This window comes from Pinus tabuliformis, chromosome 8 (genome assembly GCF_031772625.1).
Source record: "Pinus tabuliformis cultivar Carrire ecotype Pingquan chromosome 8, CPIR1, whole genome shotgun sequence".
Taxonomy (NCBI): domain Eukaryota; kingdom Viridiplantae; phylum Streptophyta; class Pinopsida; order Pinales; family Pinaceae; genus Pinus; species Pinus tabuliformis.
In genome coordinates, this window is record NC_142294.1 from 566,823,931 (window position 1) to 566,848,593 (window position 24,663).

At 37.8% G+C, this 24,663-nt stretch overlaps 1 protein-coding gene across 3 annotated transcripts in view; it reads right to left on the reverse strand.

The window, feature by feature from the left end:
* The window catches only part of LOC149236727 (P-loop NTPase domain-containing protein LPA1 homolog 2-like), a 206,352-nt gene that overhangs the window by 180,411 nt on the left and 1,278 nt on the right, over positions 1-24,663 (reverse strand). For 2 of the 3 annotated variants that reach the window (XM_089372468.1, XM_089372470.1), the window contains exon 2: positions 20,173-20,378. In XM_089372468.1, coding sequence (XP_089228594.1) covers positions 20,173-20,355 — 183 coding nt within the window. In that variant the 5' untranslated portion in view covers positions 20,356-20,378. Of the gene's footprint in view, positions 1-20,172; positions 20,382-24,663 lie in introns of all 3 variants that reach the window. The other variant, XM_089372469.1, reaches the window with a different exon arrangement.

Here is a 24,663-nt window from a genome sequence, read left to right on the forward strand (position 1 = left end):
TGACTTGTTATTACTTCTTCGCTTTTATTATTATATATTCATCATCAAGATAATTGCCAAAACTATGAAGATCACAAAGACAACAAGAGAACACAAGAGCACTCAGCCAGGGCAAATGTTAATTTGGCAGCTTAGTGACAATTTCCAATCATGGGACAAATTCCTCTTTTCAAGAGGACCAATTTTGACTTTTGAAGCACTTGATTTGGACAAGGGAAAGTGTATATTTGAATTGAATCCCTTGTGTGCACAAAAGGACAGGCCAGCCCAAAAGAGAAATTGGACACCCTCGAATGATTATAAATACAAGTCAAGCGACCCTCATTTGGACATCATCTTGATCATTCTTCTTTCTTTGGTTTGGCTCGCATAGGTTTGAGGTGGTTCACAGAGATTGGTTCGTAAAAGTCTAAAATTGCAAGGTTTGAAGCTCGCACGTGAGATCTAGGGTTTTGGTTTCCAGTCGCATGGATGACACAGGCATTTTTCTGTTGCAACTGCAAGCACGCAGGCCCATGAGTACAGTTGGAGAGTTTCATCCGCATGCACGTACACTCTCTGCGTGCGATTGGAAACTAGGGTGTGATTTTTTAGTTGGCCGTAGAATTCAGTAGTTGACCGAAAACGATGACAGTTGACCACAGGGTTCTAAATCAGGGTTTTGATTATTAGCATTGTTGGGTTCATCTTGGATATTGTTTAGTTGATTTTGCTAGATAGTTTTGTGGTTGAAGATATGGATCATTGTACTCTCTCTTTGCTAAAACCAATGAAGCACCACTCTTATTAAACATGCGGTTAATCGCAGGTAAGAACAGGTCAAAACGCAAGATGGGTGAACCGCATTGAACCCGCTGTCTTTACCCTTACCCTGTGGGTTTTGTACAAGACCCGGCTACCCGCATCAAACCCGCAAGTAGCCTACTAAACCCCCATTAGACCCCTATAAGACCCTCCGAGCATCAAAACACCCAAACTGTCCAGAAATTCGATTTTTTTTTATTTTTTCTTTTTGGAAATGAGGTGGAGGCAAAGGGAAATTGGAGGGAAAAAAAAAAAAAACTTTATAAGCACCTCTCTCCCTTCCATTTCTCATTCACTTGTCATTTGAGTGTTTGGCTAATTTGTGTGAGTGTTGAAACTTGAGAGTGAAGCTAAAGGAGCATGAAGGAGCTATTGGAGGAGGCTAAAGGAGGCTTCATCGGATCAAACTAAGCTTCAGGTAGGCTTCATGAACCTAGTTAGAATGTTTTCTGTGTATTTTTATTTTTTTTGGGAATGCTTGTGGCTGAGAAACTTAGCCACACAACCAAAAAAAATTGCAAATTAAAAATATATATATATATATATATATTTATCTTCCAAATTTTGTTACCATGCCACCAAAGGGTTTCAGACAGTCTCGTGATACGGCATGGGCACATGGTCAACGAATCATTCCCGGTAATGACCACAATCTCAAGTGCAATTATTGCAATGCCACAATGCATGCAGGCATAAACAGGCAGAAATACCACCTAGCTAGAATTCTTGGGCATGGTGTGGGATGTTGTCAAAGTTGCCTTGATGAAGTCACTAATGAAATGGTCGTTGCTTTCGAATCCATTAAAGAAGCAAGTTCTAAGGGGGGCAAGAAGGAAGGATGAGATTGTTGGGATATGTAGATCTTCATCTCAGAGTGAAACACACTTTCAAAGTCCAGATATTGGTAACTCCTCTTCAACTGCTATGGCAAACAGGAGTATAACCTCTTCTTTCTTCAGTCCTCGTACAACTCCAAGATCTCAACCAACCTTGGACAGTTTCAATGATAAGAAGAGGAAGGAGGCAGATATGGCAGTGAGGAGGTTTTGGTACCATAACAGTCTTTCATTCAACTATGCAAAGTCTTATTTTTATCAGCCCATGGTGGATGTCATTGCATGTGCTGGCCCTGGACACAAAGCCCCGTCTTATAATGCACTTAGGGGGAAAGAGCTAGATGAGGAGTTTGAGTGTGTCAAGGAACAATTGAAGAGCATTAAAAGCTCAAAGAAATTTACAGGTTGTACACTTATGTCTCATGGGTGGACAAATCAGAGGGGTAGAACAATAATAAATTTTGTTGCAGCTTGCCCTAAAGGAACCATGTTCCTAAAATCCATTGATGCATCTGCAAATGTAAAAGATGCACATTTGAATTTTTCATTGTTGGCTGATGTGGTGGAGGAAGTTGGGGTTGCAAATGTTGTCCAAGTAATCACGAATAATGCAGCAAATTATGTGGCAGAAGGTTTCTTTGTGCCAAATATCCCACCATTTTTTGGACTCCATGCGCTGCCCATTGCATAGACTTGATGCTAGAGGACATTGGGAAGTTGGAGTGGGTGCAAGACATTGTGCAAGAATGCAAGCATATTACCAAGTATATTTATAATCATGCTTGGGTGTTGAACCTTACGAGGGAATTCACACAGGGTGAGCTTAGTCGCCCAGCTGTCACACGGTTTGCTACAAACTTTCTTTCCCTCCAATGCCTTTTGTATGAGTACCAAGCTTTGAGAAGAATGTTTTATAACCAACAATGGGTATTCTGGAAAGATAGCACAAAACCAGAAGCAATGTCTATGAAAACATTTGTCTTTGTTGTTAATTTGTAGGGCAAAGTGACTGAGATTGTCAGCTTCACTGAGCCCCTTGTGAAAGTCTTGAGATTGATGGATGGAGAGAAACCTGCAATGGGATATATTTATGAGGGCATGGACAGGGCCAAAGAGGCCATCAAGACTTTCTATAAGGGAAATGAATCTAAATATCTCCCTATATGGCAAATTATTGATTCCAGGTGGGACAGGCAACTACATTCACCATTGCATGCAGCAGGAGCATATCTCAATCCGAGCTTATTCTATAATGAGGGGTCTAGCATTCAAAGAGATCCCGAGGTGATGAGAGGTGTCATGATATGCATTGAGAAGATGTTCTCAGATGTAGATATTCAGGACAAAATCAACTTACAACGAGATATGTACAAGGAAGCATCTGGCATGTTTGGATTCAGCGCAAGCCAATGTCTCAAGGACAAGAAAATGCCTTGTAAGCGCAAATTGTTAGAACTTAGCTTGTAATTTTGCTAGTTCTCTTTTATATGTTTGGCATTGCAAACTGATAATCTGTGTTGTTATTTTTTTACAGCGCATTGGTGGATAGATTGTGGCACTGTAGCACCATAATTACAAGAATTCGCCATCAGAGTTCTGAGTCAACCCTGCAGTGCTTCTTCTTGTGAGCGCAATTGGTTAGTGTTTGAGCACATCCACAGCAAAAAGAGAAACAGAGCATGAGAGGTTGGAGAAGTTGGTTTTTATCTACTACAACCTTCGAATGCTCACAAAACAAGTGCAACCAAAGGATACAGATCCAATTTTATTGGATACTATTGATTTAGAGTCTGATTGGGTTGTGGAGGAGGAGGACCTTGATTTGAGTTGGCTTGATGAAGAGACTGAGGATCTCTCTAGTTTGCCATCTCAAATGGAGACTCCAAATACGTCTGCCTCACAGTTGCTTCAATCTTCTGATGTTACCACTAGCTCCACGAGGGCTTATTTTAGGCGTGGTCGTCTATGAGTGATGAGACTCAAGATTGTTATGAGACAATCATTTATCATTTATGACATATGTATTTGAATTTTGAACTTGCTGACATTTTTTATTTTAATTATGGAATCATGAGTCCTTTTCTTATTGAGAATCTAAATGTTTTGCTTACCAAAAGTCAAATATGTTATGTTGTACTTTTATAGATATGAGATGATGTTATGAATTATTGCATATATTGTGGTTTTTATAACTTACAAGGATTGGAATTGTCATTAGTTTCTTTTTTGTGCTTAAAATTTACCACATTTTAAGTTTTTTTTTGTATTTTGACGAGTCTTATACAGGGCTTATAGGAGTCGTTCTCGAGTCTTATATGAGTCAACGAGTCGATGTCGTGACAAGTCTTATACGAGTATGAGTCGTGCAACATTGGCTGAAACATTCAATGACAATCTAATAAGAAGAAGAATTTGAAAGGGTTTTCCCCCTTGTGGGGGTTTTCACTAGTCTCCGACCAATCCTGGTGTGTCTATGTGTGAATTGTTTTTCTCTTGTTGTTCCTTTGTGTTCCGTTGCATTGATGATGATATTTTTCTTTCTATATAATTGCATATGTTGTTGAATAATGTTGTAAAATTGAATAAAGTTATGATGTTGTCGAGTGAATTCAATGTGTAAATGATGAAATGCAATTATCTAAAGCAAAGAACAATATAGCCCTAAGAAAATTTAACATGGATTCAGAGCTGGACTAAAGAAAAGCCACCGAAGATCACCCCTATGAAGACACCATTGATGAAAGCAAGAGAATATGGAGGAGACCTAAAAGAAAGTTAGGGTTTGAAGGAAACCCTAGGCAATCTGGTTATTAGGGTTTGATATTATGTGGTTAGGGTTTGGAAGAAACCCTCGATTATGACAAAGATTTGAGATATGCAATCTAGAAACCCTAGCATGATCAGTGTGAAGATGTTCTAGCACTTGTGACAGGTTTGATGTAGCACTAGATGGGATAGTCTCAATTAGGCCTGGTTGTTGATGAAGCTGGTTGAAATATAATGTTATATGGACAATGGACAGTCATGACCCTTTAAGGTTGGTTCAAGAGGCAGATGGTCACATCTCATTGAAGATAAGTCCTTTTTCAATTTATGTTACTTCTTTATGTCTTTACTTTTGTTTAGATTTATTGATTTGATCACTGATTATACTTCCTAGAGTATTTTGATACTTCTAACCTCTTGATGAGATGTTATAAGTGGATCCTTCTTGAGAATAATCTGAGGTGCAAGAAAAGATAGCTAGTGCAGGAAGAAAAGAGCTACAATTGCCCATGACAAGTGATACAAAGTGCAAAATGTTGTAAGGTATGTATAGTTTATTGTTTCAGCGACAATATTGGATGGCAAGGTAAGCTCTAAGGTATGATGGGAATATCACATTCATGAATGACTCATATATGCATATGAAAGTAAGTTTGATTCATGGTACATATGATGATTTAGTGCACTTGGTTTTGGACAAGTATCTTACATTCTATTAGGTCATAGTAAAGCCACCTAGAAACATTGACTTTTGATATATGGTAATTTGATACTATTTATAATGCTTGTGACAAGCATGATAACCCTATGATCAAAGTGTAACAATAAAATTTATATTCAAGATCTTCCTGTTGACATTGATTAGGTTTTGATAAGCTTAGTAATTTTGTCAATATGGTAAAATTGGATGTCCCGACTTGATGGTTGAATAATGTGATTATGATCCTTGGAGAATGATGGTACACTTGTCAATTTCCCTAATTATATGAGACTAACCCTTGATGAAAGTTTGATGTCATGTTCATACGTAGCTAATGCTAATATGTTATGACGATGATAATAACCCGATATAGTTTGATTTCATGATCTAACAGTTTTGTTGATGCATGACAGTATTGTGATAGACAAGTTGATGTTTTGAATGATGATGACTAAAGTTGCTTCACATTTATAGGGAGAAACTTTTCATGAGATTTTAACACCTGTTATTATTGCAAAAGAAGGCACTTGACTACTGGAGGAGGGATTCTAGACATGAATAAACATTCGATGTTATGGAAAAAGGTTTTAGCAAGTTCTGATTTTAGTAAAGAACAGTTCTCTTAGTCTAAGCCCCAACCGCACAGAAGAAGGCTTAAGAATGCGGTTGTAAGCCTCCCAACTGCATGGACAAAGGCCTATGGGTGCGATTGTGGCTGTAGGACACAAAAATCGAAGCCTTGTGCATGAAATCAGGAGCACACCAGGAGTATGACAGTCCTACAGATATGAAGTAGACAATAGAAAGTTCTATGAGAAAGGAAGTTTGAATGTTTGACTTACTATAAAGAATGTGAATGTGTTGACTAAACTTGTGTTTGCAGGGGACTGGAATTTGCATTTCAGTATGTTATTTTGATTCGATCATTATTCGTATATGTCAGTATTTGACAACAGTTGTAAGGGTTTGACGGGATTTGACTTATTGGTTTAATATAGATTAGCAGTGTTGGAATTTTGACATGATGCTTAGCAGTTCATAAATATGTTTTGTCTTATGGATTGATTGAAGTCACAATGATAATGAATTAGGGTTTCGATCAAATTTGGTTCTTGATAATGGTAATTTGCCTTGATGTGAAATAATAGTGTTACGTAAACATAATTGATTCTGTATTGGCATCATTGGCATTTGGCACATTGGTTGAAGAGTACACAGTTATGATTCAGTATGCAGTAATCTCACGATGAATGGATAGATCATAGAACTTATATGACTTATTCTAGGTGTATACATTCACATCTAGGGCCATAAATGATGATCATAAGTATGACTTGATGAAGTCCGGCTTGATATTATAAATAACAATTGTTGACAGGTCAAAAAGATAAGGTTGTAACTTGGTACTTGGATCTGAGCTCTACTTGGGGACTTGGTTTAAAAGTTTAACACTGATACTGGCAAGAACTTTCATGGCTTTGATATTTGTTCTAGTTTGACAAGTAAATTTGGTTTATTTGATTGCACAGTATTGATTTGTTTGAGGTTGGACATATTGGTTTTGTCAAGCATTATGTTTGCAAAAAGCATTGTATGAAGCAAGCTCCCCAACTCCGGTATGTTCGCATTGGCAGTTGCCTAGTAAAACCCGAAAGATGTGTCGATCCAAACCTCTACTTCAAAGTGGTCCAAGGTATGCCTTTGATTTTGGTTTTATATGTTGACGATATATTCCTGATAGGTAATGAGCCTCTAATGACCAAAGGAAGAGGGAATTGGCCTATGAAGTTTGAAATGAAGAACTTGGCATGATGAAGTTTGGAAAAGGGAAATATATCGTGAAGCTATTAAAGAAATTTTAGAAAGTGGGAATGCAAATCCTTGGACACCCCGATGGAATTAAGTTATGTAGAGTTATTATTGAACCTAACTTGGCAACCGACAATTGATTGAAGCATTGATTAACTGTCTAGATATTTCTTTTGCAGAGAACAACTTAAATCAATTGATGATTGAGTTGCTTCATACACATTGGTTTGCCGCCAAGCACCCTTCGAGATATTTGCATGGGACGATCATTTTTTGGTCTGAGATATCCTTCCTATGATATATGACTACATAGATGTATTGATGTTGTTTGGGATTGTTATTGATAAAATGAGCAAACTTGGGTGTTGCTTTAGTATGAGATCTGCCATGATATTTTAGATGAGAAGTCTGTAGCTTTAAGCACGGCCAAGGTTGAGTACGATGTTGCTAGCATGGCTAGCTATGAGGTAGGTTGAAGAAACTTTTTGGAGAGCTATTTTGAACAGGTTTTGGATGTGACAGTGATACATTATGATAATAAAGAGTGGGATCCAATTGGCAAAGAATCTCGTATATAGCTGGGACTGAGATATCTTCATATATTGAGACAGTGTTGTTGTATGAGACAAGCTTAGGCTTGTGGTTGTTGCCTTCGTGAGAGGGAGGATGAATAAGGTATCCTTTTGTGACATATATTTGCTCTAACATAATATTTGATTTTGATGACCTGCATGAATAGGAAAATAGAGCACTGCTGCTCTTGGTGATTTTTGAGGCAACTCTTTAGTGAGTTGGTTAAGTGGGTATCGGATGTGAGCACGTTGATATGTTTCTGATCTACAAAGAGCAGAACTGATCGAGGACATTGAGCTAGCTCTTCCCCCCTGTCTAAACTCCCAAGGTGAGGAACTGAGATGTAGGGCCCCTAGGGTTGAGGGATCTCTAGACAATAGGGTATCACCCCTATCTGTTACCCATAGGGTGTTAGATGTTGCTCCCCTATCTTGGTCTATGCAGAGTATACCTCAGTTGGCATCATACCCAAAGTTGGGCTTGTTGGGATTATTGCTCCCTGTCTAGCCAACACGTTGAGGAGCTTGGAGGTGTGTGACCCAAGTTGATTATGATGCAAGTGTTCTACCACATGACTCTTGAGGGTCATTATTGGGAAGATCAGTGGGAAATACGATGGATGAGATATTGTTAATCGACATAGGGTGGAAGATGTTTGCTCCTTTATATGATGACTCCTATTGCTCGGCATAGGGTGGAAGATGTTTGCTCCCTTATGAGATGACATGAGGTGAGAGTGTCCCATAGGACCTTCCTCATTGTCATTGGATTTTGGGTTGAGAGTGAGCTCCCCGATGTGGTTTCAGGTTGAGATGTGCTCCCTAATGTTAAGCTCTCTGATGTTTCCCGGGTCGTAGCATTGAGCTCCTCGCTGGCAGATGATTCCGAGTGATAGCAATGGCTCCCCGATGAATAGAGGGTGGTAGCTTGGACTCCCCTCCAATGTTAAATTCTTCTTCTAGATTTGAGAATGTTTAGCATATGAGCAGAGTCAAAAAAAGATAAGAAGGGATAAGCAGAGATGAGCAGTGATGACATTTGATACTTGAGATAGGATATGATTTGATGACAGGATACTTGCGATGATTACATGATGTAGTTGGAATTTTTCCCTAGATGAGAGGGAGTATTAATTTGGCAACTCAGTGACAAAATCCAATAATGGGACTAGATTCCTCTTTTCAAGAGGACCAATTTTGACTTTTGAAGCACTCGATTTGGACAAGGGAGATTGTATTTTTGAATTGAAGCCCTCATGTGCACAAAAGGACAGGTCAACCCAAAAGAGAAATTGGACACCCTCGAATGGCCATAAATACAAGTCAAGTGACCCTCATTTGGGCATCATCTTGATCATTCTTCTTTATTTGGTTTGACTCGCACAGGTCTGAGGTGGTTCACAGAGATTGGTTCATACAGGTCTGAAATTGCAGGGTCCGAAGCTCGCACATGAGATCTAGGGTTTTGGTTTCCAGCCGCAGGGATGACACAAGCATCCATTGCAACCTTAGGCATGCATGCTCATGAGTGTGGTTGGAGGGTTTCAACCACATGCACGTATACTCTCTGCGTGTGGTTGGAAACTAGGGTGTGATTTTTCAGTTGGCCACATACGATGACAATTGACCGCAGGTTTCTGAATCAGGGTTTTGATTATTAGCATTGTTGGGTTCATCTCTTGGATATTGTTTAGTTGATTTTGCTAGTATGTTTTGTGGTTAAAGATATGGATCATTGTACTCTCTCTTTGCTGAAACATTCAATGACAATCTAATAAGAAGAAGAATTTGAAAGGGTTTCCCCCCTTGTGGGGTTTTGCCCTGGTCTCCAACCAATTCTAGTGTCTTTATGTGTGAATGTTTTTCTTCTATTGTTCCTTTATGTTTCGCTACATTGATGATGATATTGTTCTTTCTATATAATTGCAAATGCTGTTGAATGATGTTGTAAAACTGACTAAAGTTATGATGTTGTGGGGTGAATTCAATGTGTAAATGATGAAATGCAATTATCTAACGCAAAGAACAATAGCCAGCAAAAAAATTAACAGCAAAACCCCTTTTCAAGGGGAAAACCCAAAATTTCTTCTTCTCATCTTTAGAATCAAATCAAATGAGACAACCTTGACCTTTGACCAAGACAAAGACTTTACCTCCATCCATCAAGCCAACCCTCAAGAATTTTCCTTCAAGACAATGCAAAATCAAATTGGGCTTTGGTCCATCAATCTAATCAATAAGGGCTTCGGTCCTTCTTCAATTCGGCCTGCAATCATAATCTTGTAATTTCATCCCTGTAAAGCTTCAATCCTTTCACATGTGACAGAAAAGACAAACATTAGGCTTCCTCCTTCTTCGTTGGGCTTCCCTTCACTTCTTGCTATGAGATAGGCTCTTATTTATGATATTCGCACTTCATTCTTTCTTCTAGTTGTTACAGATCAAAGTCTCTTCTTAGTTACATCTTCCACAAGGTCAATGTTATCAAAACCAAACGGGTCATCAAACCTGTAAACCCCCCAGATCGGGAACTGATCAGAACAGGACAAAAACTAGTAAAAAAAGGACCAAAAAAACAGTCAACCAGAAACACATAAAATATTCAAATTTTAAAGAAAACCACATATATTCATGTGCATCCATCTTAATCCAAACCATTTATACACAAATAAGCAACAGTTCTCATTTATAGAGCACGTAAGGTTGCACATAACCAAAATAGCACCCACTGCAATCCATCTTTGAACTGAAAATACATCAAAAAACAAGACCTAGATGGCCTTTAGCATCCAAAAAAATCATGCTACAACATATACCTACATATCATCAAGATATTTTCCTATATTGGGATCTTTATCATCAATTTCACCCTCTAAGCATTTAAATAAGATATAAAAAATGCTTAGCATGTCAATTCAAGATTTTTTTTGAGTGATGGGTACATTTTGAGTAGGATCATGACAGAGGAGTTCAACAATCAATGCCACTAACATCAAGGTACATAATGGGATTGGTGCTCTTGATTAAATGCTAGTTCAATACCCTCATACATGATAAAATCCAATGGAAACATTGCAATCCCCCCAATCCTGAAATCTTGAAAAATTGTTCAATTTGCTGGATTTTGAGTGAGATTTAAAATCCTACTTTCTCCATATGAAATCCAATGAGGTCGAAACCACTCTCAAACATCCTGAGTCATTTCCTGATAATGTTAAAAATTTAAGTAAAATGATGAAATCGAAAGATAAAGATGAAACAAGCCCCACTTGCTGCATTTGACGAGGCTTTACCGAACCAAAAAAAAACGGTTCAAGTCGCCAGTTTGAACCAGTTTTCCCCCAAAACGATTGGACCGGTCAATCCGGTCCGATCCTGATAACACTACACAAGGTCAAATGCATCTCTTATATATAGTTTTTTAGAGGTCGAATCATCTTCTTGATGCTGACTTAATGTGCTTGAGGCCAACGTGTAAGAGAGGGCAGGCCGACTTGATGGTGGAGGTAATGATGACTGAAAGTACATAAAAATAATTTTCTTTCTTGACATAAATAGCCCAGGAAGGATCTAAAATATATTGACTTTGACTTTGACTCGAGGCATGAACCCTATAGCACTCAATGGGTGCTTTTGACCTAGAATAAAAATAAATGAAGCATGAAACCCATGCTTATAAATAAATAAAAATTACAATAAATTTTCTTCGTTTCTTTTGACAAATACAAGTAACAATACATCATGACTCAAATACGATTATGAAGACCGATACTGGTTACATTTCTCAACATAGGCTAAAGTTACCTAAAATTACTTAATGAACAAATATATATGCCAAGTCAAACAACCTTCTTTTCAAAAGAATCATCGCTATGTGGCCTTAATGCATCGATCAAACAAATGTTTTAAAACTCTAACTCTGGTTCGGAAAAGGCCGAGGGTTGGCGCCGACTCTGACTCCGACTCGGTATCGACTCGGCCAGTTTGATTTCAACAACTCGGTCGTTGTAAAAAATACATTAAATATTTATTATTTATAAAAAACATAATTTTAAAGATTTTCGTTCATGTTTCCAAACACAAAGCTTTAGAATGTAGACAGAAGACAACATATGATCAAAGTAGGCTCATGAATATATCCATTATATCAAAATGGCACCCAGTGCATTGTCCAATACAAAGTTCATACTTAGCCACCAATGCCAGGATTCTTTTCTGCCTCAGCCCAAGGACAATCACTAGACTACAACAACAATAATACCAATTCTCTGCAACCAATCATAGCTTCCCAAATGATAAGCCAATGAACTGATCAACAGATGTCTTCAAATTTGTGCCTTTGCTACAGGACGGCTTGTCTCATGCTTCTACCTAGACTGTTGGAGATGATTTCAAGAAATCTGCCCCTAATGAAGTCTCAAAACCCTTGATTTAATTCTGGTCAAGCTCCAAAACAATCAGAGGTAAATATGTATCTATTAGTCCATTGCCAGAACGTTTTCCTTTTTAAAAACATTGTATGGCTCAATGCATTGTTTCAGTTTTCTAATTCATGCCACTAGGATAACCATACTTCGACCTTGTAATTTTCAAAACTTTCTCACAGTGATAGATTATTTTAGGACTATAAATATACAATAAACAACAACCCAATCGTTGATATGTAGGAGGTGGAACAACTTTTGACAAATGTGCATCAGGATCTTTTTCAAAGAGCCGAATCGGCCAGGTTGTTACCGAGCCGATCAAGTTGTTATCGAGCCAACTGAGTCAATGACTAGCTCGGCCGGCTCAATAACAACCCAGCCAGCGATTCTGTTTCGACCACCGAGCCGACCCAGCCAGGTATTGGCTTGGGCTGGCTCGGCCGAGTCGGAGTCGGCTCGACCATTTTTTAAAACACTGGATCAAACATCATAAATGATGCCCTTATTTTGGAAAAATATAAAAAACAAAACAAAACAAAAAACAAAACAAAACAAAAAAAACTTGGAGAATTTTTAGCTATATTTTGGGATGTTATGCAGCACAATGGTCTTAGGGTAAATTTGTAATAATAATCCAACGTAAAGTCTTATGGTACTAGAAAGGGTATTGTTATCATTACTCTTTAATGTAAAGTTACGTCATTATGAGTTGTTGATAAGCAAGAAGTTGTGGTTGCGATTGTCAGTATCCGAACTTTCAGTGTTAGGCCCCTATAATACTAGTGATTCCCCCATTACTATTGTCATTGTATCCCTTATTGTTATTATTGTGCCCCTATTGTCTCCATATTGCTATTAGTATGCCCCAGAAAAACCCACTATTGTTATTTTTGTGCCCTTACGTTATTACTGTTATGTTGGCTTGATTATATTGTGACCCCTTAGACTCCTATATATAGAAGGGAGGTTTAGTCATTTGAATCATCCAAGAATTGTTCATTTGTGTAATGTAAAAGAGGTTGCCCCCTCGAAGAGGCTGATTTCTAAGGCGTTCATCTATCTTTTTGTGAGCTGGTTTCATAACATTTGGTATCAGAGCTTTGGATTCTAGGGTTTCGCTGCTCCAAACAGGCATCACGGAATTTTCGCTATAACTTTTTTTCTGTGACGTTTCAGAAGCTACAAAAAAAACCCATTTGAGCCGAAATTGTTCTGAACTTCAGGTCCGAATTTCAAAGTTTGTCTCGCTATATTTGCGGATATATGATCTGAGGAAGTTGGGGTTTTTGCAGACTGCCAAATTACATTCCAAACAGGTGACCTGAGGAAAATCATCATAACTTTTGTTTTAAGCATCAGATTGAAATTTCGTAAAAAGTTTCAGAAAGAGGACGGCATGTAGTTTTCTATGGATCAGTTTCAAATACTAAGGTCGAAACAGTGACACGTGGCATGTCATACAAGTTCGCTCTACTGAACTAGTCTACAATCAGGTCATCGTGGGAAATTTGGCATAACTCTTCCTTGGAGAATCCAATCTTGATCAGACTTGCGGGGTTAGCAAGAGGACTCAAAGGGCTACCGCAGGACAAGATTTCAGATATTCGAGTTCCGCAATTATAGAGACACAACACTTTCAATATCGAGCTCTTACAAAGTGAAAAAAAAGGTGTAGTTTTTTTTTTAATTTTGCATAAGATTGATTTGAAAAATTAGTTTGAAAGAATTCAAAGGGAATAGTGAAGAATTATTAGCATTAATTAATGCCCCGAAGAAAGAAAATGGAAACACCTAGTAAGCAACCTGAAAGCTCTAGCATGACTCGTGAAGAAGAAGAAGAAATGCAACATGATATATCAAAATTACAAGACCAAGTACAACAAATTTCACTCTCACTAAAGGTAAATGAAGCCAAGATGAATGTCGTGGAAGCTAATATGAATGGCATGCAGGTTAAGATGCATGGCGTGGAAGCTAAGATGAATGGCATGGATGCTAAGATGAATGGCATGGACGATAAGATGGAAGAATTGAAGATAAATTTGAATAAGTTGCTACAAGAAATGGTCACTAATGGTGAAAGGGTAGACTCTAATGTTGGATTGAAGACCCACCATGTTCCAAAAATCGATATGAGGAAGTTTGATGGCAAGGATCCCAGAACATGGATACTACAGATGGAGCAATTTTTCGATCTCCATAATGTGCAAAACACACGAAAGGTACGTATTGCAACTTTATATTTGAAACCAAATCAATTTGTATGGTATCGATGGCTTTGCTCTCGTAAACAAATTGTCACTTGGGCAATTTTTACGGAAGAAATGATAACACATTATGAGGATAGAAAAAGCAATACCTTTTTTAGCCAATTGATAAATCTCAAACAAAAGGATTCAATGATGGAGCACATTGAGGACTTCCAAAAATTGAACATAAGGGTAAAAGATATTCCAGAGGATCATGGGATTGATGTGTTCATAGGGACTTTAAAGGATTATATCCAACATGAGGTTCACCTTTGGGAACCTGATTCATTGGAGAAGGCATTCAGGTTAGCAAGAAAAATGGAAAGCAAAATTATGGCAACCAAGAAGCCTACCACTCACAACTATAAAGATGGAAGTGTTGTTGCCCCTAGCCTTCCACAGCCTACAAGGTTGACACCACAACAATTGGAAGAAAAAAGAGCAAAAAGGCTTTGTTACAATTGTGATAGCAAATACACTAAAAGTCATAAGTGTGCTAAGAAGAAATTGTTCTACATAGATTATGAAGAGGAGGAAGAAAATGAACAAGAAATGTCAAAATAAGAGGATATACTCCAGGAACAAACCCTAGATAAAGAAGAAATGAATCTGACCATATCTTGTAATGCATTGGCTGGAATCACCACTCCTCAAACTATCAAGATAGAAGGACATATCAAGAAGAAAAAGGTAATAGTGTTGATTGATTCGGGAAGTACCAATTATTTTATTCATTGTAAGATAGCAAAGAAATTGAATTGTTTCCTATATCTAGCACCAGAGTGCCAAGTGATAGTTGCAAGTGGAGGAACCATAAATTGCTCTGGAAAGTGCCATAATATCAAGCTATCCATGGGAGAATATGTATTGAATAGCCCAATGCTTTCCATTCCAATGGGTGGTGTTGATGTTGTACTAAGAGTCCAATGGCTACAATCCTTGGGTACAATAGCTTTTAATTTTCAAGAACTTTTCATGAAATTTTGTGCGGAAGGAAAGGAAGTTGAATTAAGGGGTATTGCAGGGAAACCAGGAAAGATAATCAGCTCTAACGGTATGACAAAGCTTCTAAAGAAGGAACAACGAGGTGTAATTGCACAATTATGTTCGCTAGAGGTTCCCACATCAAAATCATCTATTTCTCTAGATCTCCAAAAGGTCTTGGACAATCATTCCAAGGTATTTGAGACTCCCAAAGGTCTCCCACCTATTCGTGATCATGATCATGCTATTCATTTGATTCCAGGAAGTGTTCCTCCAAACATCAAGCCGTACAAATATCCCTATGCCCAAAAGAGTGAAATTGAACATATGGTTGCAGAAACGCTAGATGCTGGTATAATTCAACCTAGTCAAAGTTCTTTCTCTGCTCCAGTAGTATTGGTGCACAAGAAGGATGGATCATGGCGCATGTCTCTGAATTATAGGGAGCTCAACAAGCTCACTATTAAAGATAAATTTCTCATTCCTGTCATTGATGAATTATTGGATGAATTGCATAGATCAATTTACTTCACCAAGTTCGTTCAGGGTATCATCAAATCATAATGAAGACTGAAGACATTCCAAAAACAGCATTTAGAACTCATGAGGGTCATTATGAATTTTTGGTCATGCCTTTTGGCCTTACCAATGCACCTTCTACATTTCAAGGTTTGATGAATTCCATTTTCAAACCCTTCCTTAGAAAATTTGTGTTAGTATTTTTTGATGATATACTAATCTACAACAAGTCTTGGAAGGATCATGTTGAACATGTTGACAGGGTGCTCAAACTATTAAAAGAGAAGAAATTAGATGCAAAAAGCTCCAAATGTTTCTTTGGAGTACAAGAGGTGGAATATCTAAGTCATATTGTATCTCATAAAGGTGTTAAGGTAGACCCTAGCAAAATTAAAGCCAATAAGGAATGGAAAATTCCCACATCCATAAAGCATCTGCGAGGATTTCTCGGGTTGACAGGGTATTATCGCAAGTTTGTTAAGAATTATGCGAGAATAGCAGTGCCTCTAACAAAATTATTGAAGAAAGATGCATTTTCATGGACTACAGAAGCAACAAAGGCCTTCGAACATCTTAAAGAGGCAATGTGCCAAGCACCGGTCTTAGCTACGTCGAACTTCACAAAAACCTTTATTGTAGAATGTGATGCTTCAGGAAATGGAATTGGTGTTGTTTTAATGCAAGATGAAAAACCCATTGCTTTCGAAAGTCATCCAATCAAGGGAAAGTATTTACACAAAGTATTTATGAGAAGGAAATGTTGGCAATACTACATGCACTTAAGAAATGGCGACCCTACCTAATGGGAAGACACTTCAAAGTAAAAACGGATCATGATAGTCATAAATACTTTTTAGAACAAAGATTATCCTCTGAAGAGCAACAAAAATGGGTCACAAAGATGATGGATTATGACTTTGAAATCATCTACAAAAAAGGGAATCAAAATGTTGCTGCAGATGCACTCTCAAGAAAGGATGAGGCTGTAGAAGCATTGTTGTGCACCATTTCTATTATCCAACCAGATTGGATAAACGAAGCAAGGGAGGAATGGAAGAATGACGAAGAAGTGTGGGCACTCATTCGAAAGTTACAACAAGATCCCAGTACATTTGATACATTTACCTGGAAAAATGATTCGTTATGGTACAAAGATCGCCTATACCTATGTAAGAATTCCCAACTCAAACAAAAGATTCTTATGGAATTGCACACTTCTCCCTTGGGAGGGCACTCAGGATTTTTAAAAACTTACCACAGGGTTAAGAAGGAATTTTTTTGGGATGGCCTTAAATCAGATATTCAAAAGTTTGTGGCGGAATGTTTGGTTTCCAAACAAAATAAAGTTGAAACAATTAAGACACCAGGTCTATTACAACCTTTATCCATTCCAAGCCAACATTGCGAGGAGGTTTCAATGGATTTTATCACAGGTTTACCCAAGTCCGAAGGAAAAAGTGTCATCATGGTGGTAGATGACAGACTTACCAAGTATGCACACTTTTGTGCATTATCACAACCATTTAAAGTCAGTATAGTTTCTACTGCATCTATGGAAACAATTCAAAAGCTACATGGAAACCCGAATATTATTGTAAGCGACAAAGATCCCATTTTCACTGGAAATTTTTGGACATAATTATTTTCTTGTCTCGGTACTCAGTTAACTCATAGCTCATCTTATTATCCTCAATCTGATGGGCAAACTGAGATAGTAAACAAATGTTTGGAAGGATATCTTCGTTGCTTTGTATCTGATAAACAGACACAATGGGTCAAATGGTTGCCTCTGGCTGAATGGTGGTATAACACTTCCTTCCATACTGCAACAAAAATGACCCCATTTATGGCACTTTATGGATATCATCCACCATCCATCACATCATATTTAAGAGAAAATTCTAAGGTTCAAGCAGTGGAACATCACATCGAGAATCAACAACAAGTTCTCCAACTCTTAAAGGATAACCTCACGTTGGTGCAGAATAGAATGAAACAACAGGGAGATCAACATCGCAGCGAAAGAAGTTTTGATGTAGGTGACTGGGTATTCCTACGATTACAACCATATAAACAAATGTCCCTCAAGCAAGCTAAGAAGGATAATAAATTATCACCAAAGTATTATGGTCCGTACAAGGTGTTGCAAAAGATTGGTACTATGGCATACGTATTGGAGCTTCCTGCAGCTTCCCAAGTGCACCCAGTTTTACATGTTTCATGTTTAAAGAAGGTTATAGGTGACAAGCTCCCAATTCAAACAATATTGCCAGAACTTGACGAGGAAGGAAAAAACATATTGGAACCAGAAGCAGTCACAGAAATAATAACTTGACAGCTACGAAATCGATCAATTTCGGAGTATCTCATCAAGTGGAAGAACTTATCTACTGAAGATTCTACATGGGAGGATGAGAATTTTATACAGAAGCATCCAGAACAACTCAAGCGTTGAGGACAACGCTTTTCGGAAGAAGAGGAGCATGTTAGGCCCCTATAATACTAATGATTCCCCATTACTATTGTCATTATATCCCTTATTGTTATTATCAATGTTGCATTAATCGTTATCAGGATAATATCGGCATGAGGAAAAAATCGGAAAAAATCGTAATTATCGAGAAATAATCGGAAATAATCGGGAAAAAATCGTTTGGTACAAAAATATTCATTTTTTTCATTTTTTTTTCATTTTTTTTAATATCTAAACCATCTACAACATAAAATAAATACATTGACACATAAATATGATAAAAGAAGTAATATATAAGATGTTTAATATCATTTCTAGTGCTAAAATCACACATAACATTGAATCATGTCCTGAATAGTAAGTCCTGACACCTGAGTCCCAACTCAGCCTCAAAATATCAACAAAAAATATAATAATGTATTTCATCATGTCATAATGTCATATACAATAAAATGAAGAAAATAACTAAAGTCTAATCCTATTGATTTCCTCTGCCCCTCTCGCAAGAAAATGCCACAGCTTTCCCTTTCCCTCTAGATGTAGATGCTGGCGCTGGTGGAGTTGGCAGTGGAGTCTGTTGTACTCTAGAAGCTGAAGAACTAGAAGTAGGAGCTATAGGAGGTAGACCACGTCCTCTACTGGTGGCAGGGGTAGCCCGGGCAAGTGGTGTCATCTGGAAACATTACAAGCTCCCAATCCTAAAAAATTTTGAATGAAATCTAAAATTCTACTTTCTCCATATGAAATCCAAGGAGGCCAGAACCACTCTCAAACATCCTGAGTCATTTCATGGTAATGTTAAAAATTTAAATAAAAGGATGAAAATGACGCTGCCCCACTCAAAAATTATTTGTTTCTTTCAAAAAAATTGCATTTCGAACATTTAGCATCCCTTATAAAACAACGCTGCCCGGACCCTCGGCGATAAATTGGGAAAAAATCGCGAGTATAACTCGCGATAATATCAGCTTGGGGAAAAATCGCAATAAAGCGATAATATCGCGATTTTAACAACACTGATTATTATTGTGCCCCTATTGTCCCCATATTGTTATTAGTATGCCCCATAGAAACCCACTATTGTTATTTTTGTGCCCTTATGTTATTACTATCATGTCAGCTTGATTATATTGTGACCCCTTAGACTCTTATATATAGAAGGGAGGTTTAGTCATTTGTATCATCCAAGAATTGTTCATTTGTGTAAATGTAAAGGAGGTTGTCCCCTCGAAGAGGCGGATTTCTAAGGTGTTCATCTATCTTTTCTATCTTTTTGTGAGCTGGTTTCATAGCAGTCAATTGATAGTATATAGAAGATGCATGTGGGTGACACAAAGGTTGAGTTATTCCCAATGAGTGGATTGTTCTCCATGTGGCTTACCATGGGTATGTAATCCCTTTCAGTCGATAAAACTACTGAACAAAACTTATGCAGGAATTTGCACTATGGCAAGGCCAATAATATTACAGACAATAGATTAACCTTTATGTGGAAATGGGATGTCAACTTCAAGAATGTTAAAAACCAAGATACTTACTGAGATTATAAGCCCCTAATTCTTTTGCAACGTCTTGTTTCAAAGATATGTCCATCATTGTACATTTGAATTTCGTAGACCTGACAAAGAAATAATGATATGGTTCCTTTTCCAAAACAAACAGCCCTCTAATATTTTGATTTTGAATCAACACAATTTTTTTTGTTTTGAAATTCAACATTAATTGGAATTTAACAATAACTGAATAAGTCTCCAGACTCTAGATATGCAATGCACTCACACTGGGGATGAAATAGTTTATGTATATGATCAACCTAAATGCTCTCCAAGCTCGTTTCACTTCAATTTCTTCACTCTCATGTGCAGTTTGAATAAGCCATGTATGCAATGGCAAATGACCACTAAAACAAATTTGCAGACTGCTCTCATTCCTGGCAACAAAGGCAAATAGGGAATACAAATCCAACTTCTAATGGCATGAAAGATCAGTACAGTCACCTCAAAATACTAGAAAAGATGGCAGAAACAGATCACCTTAAAGGAGTGTCGTTGTTTGCAACCCATCAACTGTAATATGCTCTGTAAAACTGGACGTGTATACCGAAAAGAATGATTTGATTTTTGGAAAAACAAAGAAGGTGATTCTTCTCCTGTCCATTCACCCTGTGAATCTTCATCTACTACAATTATAAAGAACAGTTTCTGTACATCTGCCATTATCTGCTAGTTAAAGCCAAGTCCTGCTACAACATGGTAAATAAACAAGCAACTTAGAGTGGTCAGAACTTATTAATTTCCCAAAACAGAATTCCTTTCTAATTATGGTTGAAAACAACATTATAAACAAAAAAATCAAGGACAACAAATACTACTTTATTCACTATATTCATGATGTCAATTTTATGCCAAGGCAACAGCTGTCATTGATAAATATCAGCTGCTGTCCACAAAATACAAAGAGATATAGTGGATGCAATATTATAACATATACTTACAAGGAGGATAAATTCCAATTTCTTTAAATTGCAGCAAAAGGAAAGGCTGGGCAACGAATCCAGTAAGTAGCTATTTTCCCTATATTTTCAAAACTTCACAAGTCTGATATAAATTTCCCACTCAGCTTGTATAAAAATTATTTGAGTTTACACAGCAAAAGGAAGGGCTGTGCAATGAATCCAGTAAAGTAGGTATTTTCCCTTTATTTTCAAAACTTCACAAGCATGACATAAATTTCCCACTCAGCTTGTATAAAAGTGACTTGACTTTACACACTCATTAATGAGATTGCCCTTGGCCATAAGCTGGGCTTTGAGTTTGGCATTCAACAACCGTGGAAGGATTCTAAATAAATGTAATACCCCAGTTTTAGCCCCTGGAACATAAAATGGTTAAAATGTTGGCATTTAACAGATGCCAAGCAAGGTGGGCTGAGCCATGACAACCCATATCAACAGACAAAACAATATCACAGCCACCCATTTCAATGGAAAACATGTGAGTTTTCTTAAGAATAATCACCTATTTGAAGTTCCACATTTTCACATTAACGACCATATTTCATAGATCCCCATTAACTATCATAATCTAAAAGCTGTTAATAACATGGATATAAAAGTGTGTTTCATACACAATGCAGCAATGAATGAAATTATGGGTGTTTTCATTATCCATTAAGACTATGAGCTTCTAATTCTTGATATATACTACCAACTTTAATGTATAAGGGGAGGAAATCTCAATCAAAGTTTGAAGATAGATTTGGGGTTCTTCACCCAAATGATCGAGAAAAGGAACTTCCTCAGTGGGGGGGTTGACTTCCTCCTAAGTCCCTTCATCAATTCCATCATCAAAAAAAGCCAATAACAATTTTGTTCCTTGGAAAAAATTTCATCACATTTATAATAATAGAGACACTTGTGTTGGTGTTCCACCATTTTAGCCCATGTCAACCTCTGTGAATTGAGAGGTGAAGCAGGCCACAAAGGAGCCACCACATCTGGGTGTGGACGTTGAGCAAATTTGGGGCGTTTTCACTAGGCATAGGATACAACTTGTGCATGAAAAATGAGTTGAGTGGCCTCCAATCAAATGGCAGGTTCCATAACACTTCCATCACTAAAAGCTGGCTCATTAACAAGTTCCATAGCAACAAGAATTAAATGATTGTAATACAGATATATAATCATCTGCTTCTTTTTGTGTCCTACATTTTACCTGAAATGCACACGAACCAATTACTTTGAGATATCAATGCCAAATATATCAAGATTATTATACATCATGCTTGCTTTCATTTTCCCATTAACATGCATAACGAATCTCATGCATAGATCTCAGTTAATAGACGGAATTCGAGATTGAAGGCATCACTAAAAGTTGGCCCATTACAAGCATGATGTCTATAATCTTAGATGTAGATTCGATCATAACTCAAGAGAGTGAGATCTCAATGGTTAGGTGGAGAAGGACTTCCATTTAAGTGCACTGGGTCCAAGCAAGGTGCAAGGAGCAGCAAGGGTGATCCACAATAGCTGGGGCATATGAAAGGACAGATCTAGGGTTTGATCAGCTAGATCAGATCCAGATTTATTGTTTTGTATGTAATTTGCTCGAAGAGCCATTTTCCCAGTAAGGGAGCCTTAGTAGGTTCTGAAGTTATTTTAATAAAGAATTGTTGATCTGGAAGAATATTTGTGTGCTTACATGATTGGGATTGGTTATTTAATTTGTTTTTGTTGAATGTTTAAGTTAAAACTCTAACAATGTTTTTATTCAATAGATCTAGTCTACTAGAAAATAATACATCGGGCACTAGGGTTAGAAAATTTAACATGGTATCAAAATGTCAAATCTAAGGAACCAACCTTAGACTCACCTGGTACCAAGTTCGTACAAAAGTCGCAAGGGCCAAGTTTGGCCAATGATCTCATACAAAGGCCATACATAATTATGCCATCAAGGAGATTTTTTTTTTTTTTTTGGGGGGGGTGGGGGAAGTTAAATAAATAAAGAGGGTGATCGCTGACAGTTTCTGCCAATTGTAGTTGCCCAGCCAACTGCAAAAGGCTAAAGCCCCGCAGTAGCCAGGCCACATGCATAGGGAAGTCACAGGCAGAGGTAACCAGTCAACGCAAGGCCACAAGCTACAAAGCTGCGAGAGCCTAGGTCAAATGCCAGCAAAGGGTATCACATTGGGAAAAAGGTACAAGAACTACCTACAGTCGAAAAAAGGATCGATGCAGGGGGTCATACTGCCAACAATCATTAGAAGTTCCATAGTCGTACAAGGGCCCAAGTGTTAAGTAAGTGTCAAGTGAAACACAGAGTGGCAGCAGTGCAGAATTGGTGGGGCAATGAGTACATCAATCAAATTTGTCAGCGTGATTAGCAAAGGCCAGCCTTCATAGGGAGAGTGGGAGACAATACCAGTCAAGGGATTGGCAACAAATAATTATTTCGTAGGTGTTTCAAAGGACCAAAACACAAATCCCCAAGGGAGATCCTAGTGAATCTATAAATTAACGAGGACACAGAGAAGTCTAGCTCCATCCAACTAGACCTCGAATTTGAGTTTGATCAATAAATTAGCATTCATCCAGAGAAGTCTAGCCTAGAAAAAACAGTGGCCATCGGGGTTAGAGAGAGCAGCTTATACAAGTTGACGAGCAAACTTGTTCAAACATTAAAGGATGCCCCAGAGCATGTGGAGGATCCTAGGAGCACATTCAGAGAGAGCAGGCCTCTGAAGGAGGACATTGTACCAAGACAGGAGGGACAGCCAGTTCTAGATGGCTCTTCAAGAAGTACCTCCCTCGCTAAGAGGAGTGTTGGTGTTTGTAGCTTGAGCAAGTACTTTTGCACAAGCCTAAGTGTCTAGGCATGCAGAAGTCACCTAATACACCCTTAACCTTAGCAATTATTTTGTTGATGAAAATAATTTCATTTTATAAGATAAAGTGAGTTAGTCTAATGAAATGTAAAGTATTTTGCAATGGTGAATAAGAAGAATCTCAATTGTCGATCTCAGGTAAGTTGAGATCTAATCTCAACCATCAATCTCTTTGGAGATTAGGGTTGTGGATTCAGTCATAACTTGAGCTATAAAAGAAAAGCTAGTCTAAGCGAGAAGACATACAAGACACCTTGAGCACAAGACAGTGAGAGTGAGATCTCAGCGGTTTGAGTGGACAAGGAATTCCATCAAGTGTGTTGGATCTGAGGAAGGTGCAAGGAGCAGCAAGGGAGTTACAAATCAGCCAAGACAGATATAGGGCTTGATCAGTTGGATCAGATCCAAGTTTATTGTTGTGTATGTAATTTTCTCAAGGGGCCATTTCCCAGTAAGGGAGACCACGTAGGTTCTGAAGTTATTTTTAATGAAGAATTGTTGATTGGGCAGAATATTTGTGTGCTTATGTGATTGAGATTGGTTATTTAATTTGCTTCAGCTGAATGTTAAAGTTAGAACTCTACCAGTATTTTTATTCAGTAGATTTGATCTGCTAGGAAAGAATAAACCAGATGCTAGGGTTAGGAAATTTAACACTACGTAAGGGCTTCAAGATCCCAAATGTTATGTATGATTGTCATGAAAAATCTAGCAACTGCCTTCAATACTGCAGAATGCTAAAAGGATACAGAAAAACAATTGCTAGAACAAAATGTCTTCAATAAAACAATAATTCAACAGGGATACATGTTCTGATGGCGAATAAAAGACCAGGAACAATAAAGTTTAAACATAATAAGACATCTAATTCTGTGGAAACTATCAAATACTTGCCAGGGTAATTCCTAAACGCAATACCGAACGCTCAGAATAGGCATGCATAGCCTACAACGAAGGATTAACTCTGAATACCTGGAATGGCATGAGCCAAGAAGAACGTACAACCTGCCAAATTGCAGAATGATGGAAAAATTACAGGATACCTAGAAAACCTAAATTTCAAGCACAATGCATGCCAAAGAAATCGCCAATGTTCCCAATCATCTCAACATCGGGAATGATCTAGCACCATTTGA